We start from the raw sequence: 13,233 nt of genomic DNA on the forward strand, positions 1-13,233 counted from the left end.
CACATGAGCACGTACACACATATATACTTAAAGAAATGGTCACATGTACACATATATCCCCGCCCTGGCGTGCAAATATATGCACATATGTGTGCCTGCATGCATAGACACCCGCGTTGTTCCCGCTTACGTCAAATTTTTCTTTAAGGTGCTAAAATTGGGTATGTGTGCGCAGGCATGGATGCGCTCATACACAGACACATACACACATCGACGCCCCTGCCCCCAAGAAGGCGTATATACGGGCCTATATGCGCATATTGATTCAGGCATACCTGCACCCCATATATATATTATGTACGGCATAACCATGTTGACACACCGGTTCAGATCACTAAAGTTAAGCAACGTTGAGCCTGGCTAGTACCAGATGGGTGACCATTTGGGAATTCTAGGCGCTGTATGTGCTTTCCTCTTATCTTATTTCCAGTCGTTCTGGACCTCCACTTGCCACTGGTATTCAACAATGTCGACTCAGGAGAGGTGTGGTTGGAGATTGTGCAACTCTTGCCAAAAAAATTTCATGGCCAGGCACCCTTACAGTGGATATCCATAGTCTGTCAAGACTGAAGGAAGCCTTTTATTTATATATAAAATGATTTTATCATTCAATAAATATTTTCTTAACATTGGTTTTCAAAGATTTTTAATTTTAACATTACGAAATGTTTTCTAAGATGTGAAATACTACTAATTTAATCAACTTTAATTTTTTTACATGTTTTTAAATAAGATTTTCTTTAATATTTTTATTCTAAGTCTTAGATAGAATGTCTTTCAAAAGTTTTATCACATAATTTTGTCATATTGTTTCATGCTGGGTGACTTCCGTTCTTTATTTACATCAACTCTATCCATTTCCGCCATTTTAATTTTAGGAACACAATTATTAAAGATTTCCCATTTCTCATTCATGCAACGCATATCCTCAACCCTCACTGGCCAGATTTCACTTCCATACATCATCACACTCCATACACATGCTTGATGGAGACTCTTGCCTTAATCTCACAGTGGTAACGCTCTGCTAGTTAGTAATGACATAATTTCTCTGAAGATATTGATTAAAATAAAGTTAATTAACAAAATCTATTGATCCCTTCCAGATTTTTCTTCTTGTCAAACGATGAAATGCTTGAAATTCTATCCGAGACAAAAGATCCGCTGCGCGTGCAGCCTCATCTGAAAAAGTGCTTTGAAGGCATCGCAAAACTCAGTTTCGATAAGGAACGCAACATCAACGCCATGCTGAGCAGCGAGAATGAGAAAGTGGACTTCAGCAACGACGTCTCGACGGCAGCTGCCCGAGGGGCTGTCGAGAAATGGCTGCTCGAGGTGCAGGACACCATGCTGCTGTCGGTGCAGGATGTCATTAGGGCTGCAGTTCAGGTGAGGCAAAAACAATATTGCATCGTTTCCAAATGATTTAACATAGGATCATGTTGTGCAAAGGGTGAGAACACATCAAATAATTTATGTTCGATCAAAGTATTGCCGTTATTTTTTGAATCAGCTATTTTATCCATAGCTTAGGGAGGGGATATTCATTTACACATTTCTCAAAGGTTTTACTATTTTAGTACGACTAAATTAGTAAACACTGACAAACGCGCACCCATTCACTATAATAAATGGGTGTGTGAATAACAAAGAATCTGATTGGCTGATTAGCAAACCCAGTACTACAGGAACATATAAAAACATGTAGCAACATCAATTCTACGCAATAACCTGATGAATCCTCACGAGGATAACACACAGAAAATTCTTGTCAACTGCATGTGCGAATTGTTCACATGATGCTAAGAATAAGTAGGTCTGAAAACACTTTTTAAAGATCGTATCAAACTGACCTAATAGTTATCATACTTTACTCACTGTCTTTAGGTTTTGGTTTCGATCTCAGCTTGAGTATATATATTTTTATTTACAAGAAGTGAACTGTTTAGAAAAAACATAATACTCACATGCACATGTCTCAGTTTTTTTTCTGTTTTTTACTTCATTTTTTTTTTAAAAGGAATTTAGCGTGACGTTTAATACCAGGCAATGCTAGGTATATCTTCTAGAATATATATATAGTGATCCAGAGGAAACTGTTTCACTGTATCATAGATCTTCAGTTTGGTTAGACTGGCACTCATCCCAAACCCAGAATCGAACCTAAAACCATCGAGCTGATAGTCAGCAGTTCTACTACAGAATCAGTGCTCATAAATCGTTTCCCTAATATTTTTATATAAAAATTGAACGCCACTTTTAAAGTGATCTGTTTGCTTATTTACAAAGAAGGAACCTTGCATTATACTAATTAAGTAACAGATGATATAATTTAACCAAAGTGCTCTACTCAAGAAGGGAGGCTTATATAGTCATTCACTGACAGACTGTTTCGTTATATCACCGTTCTTCATATATATATATATATATATATATATATATATATATATATATATATATATATATATATATATATATATATATATACTCGGGGTTTTTTATATTCAAAAGTAATGGACTAATGAATTCAACGAGGTTGTTAGATAGTGCTCAATAAAAAGAGCTGATAATACTTGTTTATTGTTATATAAACATGCTCACATCCCGCTGCTACAAATAGCCACTTGTTTCAATCAAACAACAGATATCATCAGGCAGCGACTTGACTATTCAAAAGTTCAATGAATAATGGATTTTTATTTTAGGTAGGAACTCTTTAAAAGTTGGAGTTAAAAAACTTAAAACACAGAACTTTAATTATAAAATGTAAAGAGGGAGGGGCAATTTAAATAAAGTTAAAAGATTACAATGGAGAGAGAGTGATTGAGAAGAGAAAAAAAAAGAAATAGAGAAAGAAAATAGAGAGAAATATATATATATATATATATATATATATATATATATATAATATGGAGAAAAAAAAAGATATAAATGGTTATTATAAAGAGAATAAGGACTAAAAGGGAAAGGAAAGAATGATGAGATCTAGTTAAAGAGAGAAAGAGAGAAAGTAAGAATTTGACAGTATATAGAAAAAGAAAAAGAAAAAGATCTGCGTGTCAACCAATTTATGAACAATTATACAATTCAGTAATGAAACATATTATTACAAATACAAACAGAAGATACAATCCAAGCGTCAGAAATGAACATGTCAAAAAAAAAAAAAAAAAAGACAGCGAATGTATCCAGCCAACATATTTCTCACATACGTCCACGAGTAATATCAACGCAGTTCAAACATACGTCTACAATTAATTAGGCCCTTTATGCTAAATGATATAAGTTTAAAGTTTTCGCGTTTTTATTAGATAAATATATAAATAAAAGAAAAAAATAATGATAAAACAATATTAAAATTATTATTAATAATAATAATAATAATAATAATAATAATAATAGTAATAATAAACATAATAGTAATAATAATAATAATAATAATAATAATAATATTAAATAATAATAATAATAAAAACAGAATAAAATTAATATTTATTATCTTTTTAATATAACATATTTAGCCATAAGAGGGGATTAAATAAATTAAATAGGGCCAATAATTATAAATAAAAATCTACTAATATTTATGTATATAAAAAGAATACAATACATATATGCATATATATACACACACACATATACATATATATACACACATATATATACACATACATACACATATATATATATATATACATGCACATAAGTAAAGGTGTAACTATACTATTAAGTTGAAAGTTTAAGCTATTTAATTATAGATATAAAGTCATATTAAATCACAAATTAATACATTCAAGACCAGATTACTAATAACACAGATACAAGTACACTTACCTATAAATATATAAATATATTCAGGCAAAAGAAGTAATTAAATCAACGAAATACTCAAAAGTAGCAACACACAGGTAGATAGTACCCAAATTAAAAATAATAAAATACATATGTATATACCCACAAAGAACCAACAGACATACAAATAAGCATATATATATATATATATATATATATGTATACACATACATACAAAAAAATACACAAATATATGCACACAATCATATACTAATATACAACAACGCACACACACATATATATACGCACACATAAATATGTATAATTTACATAAACTATATATATAGAAATACATAAGAATACAAATAATTTGGCAAGAGTACAGATAGATGCATACACACATAGAAACATACAAATGGATTGAATAAACATGGGAGGGTATACCAAATAATATAGAAATATATAAATCTAAGTACACACGGTCATAAAGTAAATACATAGACACATACATATACACATAGACATACAGGTATATAAGATAGGGGAAGTAAAGAATGAAATCAGGCGAGGAGAAAGTATATTAATAGTATTTTAATAAATTATAGAAATCAGTGACAATTTTAAATTTATTTAAATTTTATATCTAAACTAAATTACTTAAAAGATGGTTTTTATAATGTTTGCAATTAATTGAATTTTCGTGCTTCTTATTTAATAATTTATCTCTTTCTCTAAAAGTAAGTATAAATAATTTCTCATAAAGACATAGGTAGCAAGGCGAGTTTAAAGATGAACAGGTTTTAGCTTTCTTTAAAATTTTCCAATTTACTATTGGGGAGTAACCTTGCTCTACTAGTTCATTGTAATATTTAGACAAGAAAGTTCTATTTTTGTACTCATTATTTTCAAAAGAGCACTTGTGACCGGTAAATCTTTCTTTAAAATTGTTATTTGTCATTCCTATGTAATATTTTTTTTCATTCGGATTTTCCTTAGTAGAAATAGTTGCTTGGTACACTACATCACCCACCATCAATTATAAAACAGATTCTTAACTTGATCATAAGTAGACTCAGCAATAACTCAAGCGATGAAAATGCATTTAACAGGTCAACCAATATCTATGAAACAGCCCTAAAAAATAGTGGATACAAAAATATTGATATCAAATATAAGCAACAAAACACCAATAACTATAATAAAATATAAAATAAAAGAACAAGAAATATAATCTGGTATACGGCGCCATACAATCAAATGTTAAAAACAAAACTTGGCAAGAAATTTCTAGACCTTATCGAAAAGCACTGTTCCGCAACCAACTCCTTACACAAAATTTTCAATAAAAATACCCCAATGTTATCCTAAAGCTGCTGCGAAAATTTAGAGATGATGATTAAAGCACATAATAACAAAATATTAAATAAAAGCAATGAAAACAACAACAAAATAAACAATAAAAAAGTGGACACCATGACAAAAATAAAACTAACACAAATGACACATATATAACTAGTAGAAATAATAATAATAATAATAATAATTAATAATAATAATAATAATAATAATAATAATAATTATAATAATAATACTAAACCAACTCCGGACAACAAGAACCACACTAGAAATAAAAATAAAAATACTAATAATGAACAAGATAAATGCAACTGTAGATACCACACACTTTGCCCACTTCCAAATAAATGTCTAACCAAAAGCGTAGTTTACCAGGCCACAATATTTGCGAAAGAAAACCCGAATAACAAGAAATATTACGTAGGTATGACTTCCTTAGATTTCCAAACTCGATATTATGACCACAAAAGTACATTCAATAATAAAAAACACTGTTTGAAAACAATGCTAGCAACTTGTTCTAGTTCAAAATAGGCTGAAAATCTGCTGAGACAGCTTGTGATATCAATGGTGTGCTTGGAGCCACTAACAAACGTGTGGCACAATTTTGCAATGGTGACGAGAGCCTTTAAGATAAAGATGCTCGTGGCCAGCTGACTATGGTTGATAACAAACATTTGAAAGCCTTAATTGAAACCGATCCTCATAAAACCACACAAGAAGTTGCTGGTGAACCCGAAGTCAACCATTCAACAGTCGTTTGCCATTTAAAACAAATTGAGAAGTCAAAAAAGTTGGATGAATGATTGCCATATGAACTGAACAATAATCAAAAAGTCATCATTTTGAGGTATCTTGTACACTCCTTTTGCGCAACAAGAATGAACCATGAGCAGATTCTAACGTGTGATGAGAAGTGGATCCTCTATGACAACTGGCAACGTTCGGCACAGTGGTTGGATGCCAGAGAAGCTTCACAACTCTTCCCGAAGCCGAACTTGCACCAAAAAAAAATGTTATGGTGACTGCGACAGGTCTCATCCATCACAGCTTCTTGAATTCGGGCAAAACGATTACAGCAGAGAAGTACTAATCGCCAAAATGCATCAGAATCTCCAACATATGTGCCCGAGATCGGTCAATATGAAGGGACCAATTTTCCATCATGACAATGCTTGCCTGCATGTTGCTCAACTGACCCTGCAGAAGTTGAACAAATTGTGCTATGAGACTCTGCTTCATCCGCCATATTCACCAGGTTTTCTCGCCCACTGATTATCACTTTTTCAAGCATCTCGACAACTTCCTGCGCGAAAAATGCTTCAAAAGCCGAGATGATGCCGAATCAGCCTTCAATGACTTCATCGCTTCCAGAACTGTGGATTTATATGCCAATGGGATAAATAAGCGCGTTTCTCGTTGGCAAAAATGTGTCGATTCTAATTTTGATTAATGAAGTTTATTATGAAAGAAGTTATGATCTTTTGAAGTTGAACGTAAAAAATCGACATTATTTTAGCACCAGCCTAATAATAAAATTTTAACCATAGAATATTATTATAATCTTCAAAAAGCCTTCAAATTTTCATGTACTTTCGTCCCATAGAATTTGGCTACCAGTATAGATATATCTATATATTTCCCCAAAACCTCTGGCCTTGATGAAGGGGAAACTAAAACTTGCTGTTATGGTTTCAAATGATCTGAAATAACAGCAAGGGGAGACTTGATTCCAATTATTTCTCATATGTTATATCTCCCCTCTTTTGGAAATAGGGTATGATATCTCCAGTATCAAATAATCATTATACACTATGAAATTTACTTTATGTATGAAAACCAAAAAGGGAAGATATAACATATTAGAAATATTTTGAATCAAGTCTCCCCTTGCTATTATTTCAGATCATTTGAAACCATAGCAGCATAGTTTAGTCTCCCCTCTATCTATCTGTATAATGGATGATCCCCTTAATATGCAGCCTTAAGGGCAAATGGCACATAGCCCACTACTCAAATCAGATCATTACCTTTCCAACGAGCCTTCATTTGTTAAATTCTGAACCATAGTCGTTGAGATTTGGAACTTATAATATTGCTTAAAAAGGTAGCATATCTCTCTCTCTCTATATATATATCTCTCTCTCTCTCTCTCTCTCTCTCTCTCTCTATGCTGGTAGCCAAATTGAATATTGAAATTTTCACATCTTTTATTCTTTTATTCTATGGGACGAAACTACATGAAATTTTGCAGGTTTTTTGAAGATTAAATTTTTTTTTTTTACACAGTGATCACCACTTATCAATGTCCGGAAGCCACTCAGGGATAAGGGTTATTGCAAGTACATTACGTTAGTGTGGAGATTTGATGAAGTGTTTACTTAAGGGGGCGGTTCATTAGGAATTTGTTAACGTTGGACTTGAAGACATTCAACGCTAATCTATCTATATAGAAGCGGTGGGAAGCAGGCAGACGGAACAGAGTTCCACAGGCATGCAGTTCTAAGAAAGAAGCTTTGTTTATGGAATCCACGTTTTGATTTAGGCACAGATATAGAGTGGGGGAAATTTCTCACAGTGGATTCAGCTAGACGGGTGTTTTTCGTGAAAGATTAGCAGGGGGGGACCAGAGATTGGAGTTTAGACGAGCATATAATACTATTCTATGGTTAACATTTAATGACCTTTAGTAAAAAAGAGCCTATATTTTCAAACCAATAAAATATGCCAAAATTTACCTACATTTGTATATATAGTGTCCTGCAGGCCCGCTTCAGTTTTGCTGCTTTGGTTATCTCCTCTGTGTCCTTGCCAGGCTACTAATATATCCATGCATAATTTTATAAGTTCCAAATTTCTACGACTATTGGTTAGAATTTAACAAATGAAGGCTCGTAAGAAAGGTAATGATCTGAATTGTGTAATGCGCTATGTGACATTTGTCCTTAAGGTCACACATTAATGGGACAATACATAATCCAGAACCTATTTTTGTCATTTTCTTTTGACCTTTTAGAAACAAGCATTATGATTAGATTTTTACAAAGTAAGTTTTTTGAACAGCTTTTAGCTTTATTTATGCAATAGTGAGTGTAAACGTTGCCCTTTATGTTGCACATAAAGTGCAACGTCCATCATTATCTAATTTTTTTTTGTCAATTTTTGTTATAAAATTTATATATCCCATTTCTCAGTCATAAAATGTTCCACTAATAGTCATCTGCTTTCCTAGTTTGGCATATGAATTACAAAATATCTGATATTTACCCCAAAACTTCTGGCCTTGAAGGAAGGGAGACTAAAACATGCTAATATGATTTCAAATGATCTGAAATAACAGCAAGGGGAGACTTGATTCCGAACTTCCATTATATTATTTTCAGTTTCTTTATATTATTCTTTTTTATATTTATATCACATACATATCAATGATAGATATTTCTCATATTATTCTTTTTTATATTTATATCACATACATATCAATAATAGATATTTCTCATATTATTCTTTTTTATATTTATATCACATACATATCAATGATAGATATTTCTCATATTATTCTTTTTTATATTTATATCACATACATATCAATAATAGATATTTCTCATATTATTCTTTTTTATATTTATATCACATACATATCAATGATAGATATTTCTCATATTATTCTTTTTTATATTTATATCACATACATATCAATAATAGATATTTCTCATATTATTCTTTTTTATATTTATATCACATACATATCAATGATAGATATTTCTCATATTATTCTTTTTTCCGATTTCTAACATTACTAAAATTTGATACCTTAACAATTGCACACGACGACTAAAATTACTAGAAGCCATACTTATAAAAAAAAAACTACAGCCCCTTTTTAACCGGATCTCATTTAACACCGAGACAAATATACTAACAGTATTTAATACCTAACAAGAAACTAAATTAATAAAGTATAAAATAGAAAAATCGAAATTAAAAATAAAAATAATTCGCCCCTAACCACCCTGCACCCACCATTATAACCAATAAAAATAAATAAAAAATATTTTAAAAAAACCCTATAAATCCACAAAGCCTCAAAAGAAAAAGAAAATGATAACAACAACAATCGCTCCTGATGATAATCGGATGCACTGATAGAAGAGCTTGAGTAGAATATGGCTGAACAACAACTTTTGGGCGCCATTTTATACATCTGATATAAAAAAAAAGACCGCACAGCGAATGGAAAAGATATCCAGAAAAATTGGAAAAAAGAATAACTGTCGTGTTCAGTTAGACGTGCTTGAATATATATATATATATATATATATATATATATATATATATATATATATATATATATATATATATATATATATATATATATTAGTGTGTGTGTGTAATATATATATATATATATATATATATATATATATATATATATATATATATATATATATATATATATATATATATATATATATAAGAAATTTGGTTTTATCGAGTTTTTACATCTGGTTGAGATTACTTTATAAATATTATGTTGTGGGGAATCACCCTCCAAATGGACTGTTCGATCCATTATATAAACGATTGACCTTTTGATCCCAGGTGTGGATTAAACACCAGGGCGACCCTCGCCTGCTCGGTGACGTTTACTACTCTTTTCAGTTGTAACCTTTTTACGTTGTTGTTCCAGTAATACATTGTTTAAACTCTATTCCGTTGTTCTGTTTTCTTTGTGGCTTATTGCAAGCCATAACACTGGCGACATTGGATTCGGAGAACGTACTCAGGTTTAAAAACAGTGTTCTAAAAAACTAAACACTGACAACATTGGATTCAAGGAGCATACTAAAATCGAAACCAGGAACGACATTGAAAAAAAAATACTCACGTTGAAATAGTATTCTAAAAATACTAACGACGTCGGACTCAAATCTTATCAAGCCTAAGGAAGTGTCTAACATAACACTTGAAACTGAAAGGTTCACGTTAACTAAAAAAATACGCAGATCATTACGGAAAAAAAAAAGTTCAAAAGAAAAAAAGTTCGTCACGACTTTCAAAGATAGCGCTGTACTTTTGCAAAAAAAGAAAAAGGTTCGTTGCGACTTAGAAAGATAAATTTTTATACTTTTGGAAAAAGAATTCGTCACTTGTGGTTTTCGCTGCTAAAATCGGGTATTTTTTTTCTCTGGAGAAAAATATACACTTGACTTCTTTTTTTTCTTTAGACAATGAACTTTTTATATATTTATTTTTTTCTGTTCGTTTTATTGTCTGGAGGAAGAAATAAGAAAGAATAAAACGGTTTTGTAAAATTCAGCGAACGTTTTGAAATTGCTAATGCTGACAAAGCAAAATGGACGAATTGAAAGTAGCGTTGGAACATTTGACCAAGTTGCATATCGATGCCGCAAAGCGTTAGTCACAATCCGAAAAACAGTGGACTGAATGTCAAATACGATTCGAGGAAGAGCAAAAGGAATTGCAAAAACGGTTAGCGGAACGTCAATTACGAACAGAGGAATTACTTACAGAAATTGAAAGCAATTCAACATTTTCTCAGAATACAATATGGACCGCGATAGACAATTTTTAATACGAGGAAGAGGAAAAATCATTCGCAGCATATTTTTGGCGCTATGAAGACTTTTTAAATATTGACTGCAGCTACTGGTCTGATCAAAAGAAAACCAGACTTCTGCTACGAAAATTGGAAACGGCTGAGCATGATAAATTCGTGGATTACATCTGGCCTTAGAAAACAGCAGATTTATCATTCAATGAGACGGTAAATTTGTTAACAAAACTTTTCTCGCCGAAAACGTCTCTTTTCCATAAGCGTTATAGATGTCTGAATGTGGTAAAAATGATAATGACGATTTTGCCACCTACGCAGCTGTAGTGAACAAACACTGTGATGACTTTAAGTTGTCTGAACTAACAGCAGAAAATTTTAAATGTCTTGTCTTTGCGCAAGGGTTAACCTTGGGAAAAGATGCGGAAATCAGGCGCAGAGTCCTTACAAAATTAGAAAATTAACCAAATTTAACACTTCATAAATTGACTGAGGACTGTCAAAAAGTAGAAATTATAAAAGATGATGCAAGAAATATCGAAGCAGGCATTGCGAATATAAAAAAAAGTAACTAAGAAAAAAACGTCGAAATGGCAGACAGACACTAACCACCGAAACTCAGAAAAACTAAAAGCACTGAGCGCTTGTTTCAGATGTAGTGGAATACATTGGGTAAGTGATTGCCCATTATTAACAGAAAGATGCCATTTATGCAATAAGATCGGTCATAAAAGTTCGCACTGTAGGAAAACTCAGAATAGAAGCCGCGTACCTCAAACCAGAACTAAGGACACCGTAGATGAAAATCTACGCAAATATGTAACGGTTAACATTTTCGGCAAGGCTATTAAATTCCAATTAGACAGTGGATCGGATCTTTCAATAATAAATCTCAAAACATGGAAAATATTACGAAAGCCAACTATGTTAAAAACTAACAGAACGGCGACGGCCGTTAATGGTACAAAAATTCATTTTGAAGGTGAATTAATTACAAAGGTCACTTTACGGGGGAAAACAAAAAAAATAAGATTGTATGTGCTAAAGGATAGTGAGAACCTGTTCGGTTCTGACAGCATGGAGGAGTTTCGTCTCTGAGATCTTCATATATCCACATTCTGCAAGAAAATAGATACCCGCCCAGCAGAAACGGAGAAACTTATAACTTGTTTTAAAAAAGAATTCACACACGTATTTATTCCTGGCCTGGGGAGATGTACAAAAATGGCCACAGATTTTAAGTTGAAACCTGGCACACAACCGGTGTTTAAAAAGAAATGTAATATCCCGTTCGCTTCCCTGAATAAAATAAATCAGGAACTAGACAGATTAGAAAGCATCGGTATACTGGCTAAAATTGAATATAGTGAGTGGGCTGCTCCGGCAGTTTACGTAAAGAAAAGGTCCGGGGAAATTCGCGTTTGCGCCGATTTCGCGACCGGACTCAACGGGTCCTTAGAAGATTTTCACTATCGATTACCTAGTCCAGAAGAAGTGTTCACGAAATTAAATGGCGGCAAGTTTTTTTCTAAGATTGACCTAAGCGACGCTTACCTACAGATTCTGGTAAACGACAAAAGCACTAACCTCCTCTGTATTAACACTCATCGGGGTTTGTACAGATACGAAAGACTCGTGTTTGTTGTCAAGGTGGCACCCGCAATATCCCAGCAAGTAATGGATACTATGCTGTCCGGCTTGGACACCACAATCGCATATCTTGATGACATTATCATAGCGAGGAAAAGCAGGAAGGAACATGAAAAATATATCAGACAATATTCAGTCGAATACCAGATTATGGATTTAAGATCAAAGCAGATAAATGCGAGTTCTTTTTACAAACAATTAAATACCTGGGTCAAATAATCGATAAAGATGTCAGACGCCCAGACCCAGATAGGGCGACCACTATTAAAGAAATGCCGGGACCAGTAAACATAACTCAATTGCAGAGTTTTTTTAGGTTTGGCAAATTATTAATGAATTGCTGAAAAAGGATAAGGCTTGGGAGTTGACAGAAGATTGCCAGACATCATTATGACCTTCACCTTCACCGAGGTGCACGACTTATATGACCTTCACCGAGGTGCGTGACTTGACACAAAAAAAAACAGCTTCTTAATCAACTGCTAACGCACGCGTCACTGTAACGTCCAATGACAACAACAACAACCTTCTCACTCGACCTGCCTTTTATACCACTCTCTCAATCCCTCCTCTTGCGCATGCGCCCGGAGATTCTTGACAACCTCGAGACTTCCGCTTATAAAAACCCAAGTTTTGTTGTCGCGCATGCCTACACAAGGCACAAACACGTGGCCGTTTGTTTTGTTGGTGAGTACTATAATCATTCCAAAAAATAAAAAGAATCCTGGCTTCAAAACTATTCCTAGCGCATTTCAACCCACAATTGGACATAATAGTAGCTAGCAACCGTAGTCAATATGGCGTCGGGGCGTGCATGCTACATCGAATGCTGGATGGCTCGAAACAGTCTATTGCTTTTG

General features: G+C 32.9%; 1 protein-coding gene across 3 annotated transcripts in view; it reads left to right on the forward strand.

Annotated features, from left to right (window-relative positions):
• LOC145260629 (dynein axonemal heavy chain 12-like) overlaps positions 1–13,233 on the forward strand; it is a 572,171-nt gene that overhangs the window by 112,453 nt on the left and 446,485 nt on the right. For all 3 annotated transcript variants that reach the window (XM_080118949.1, XM_080118950.1, XM_080118948.1), the window contains exon 23: positions 1,107–1,389. In XM_080118949.1, the coding sequence (XP_079975075.1) occupies positions 1,107–1,389 (283 nt within the window). The remainder of the gene's footprint in view (positions 1–1,106; positions 1,390–13,233) is intronic.

This window comes from Euprymna scolopes, chromosome 36 (genome assembly GCF_053919585.1).
Source record: "Euprymna scolopes isolate OS-2025 chromosome 36, ASM5391958v1, whole genome shotgun sequence".
Taxonomy (NCBI): domain Eukaryota; kingdom Metazoa; phylum Mollusca; class Cephalopoda; order Sepiida; family Sepiolidae; genus Euprymna; species Euprymna scolopes.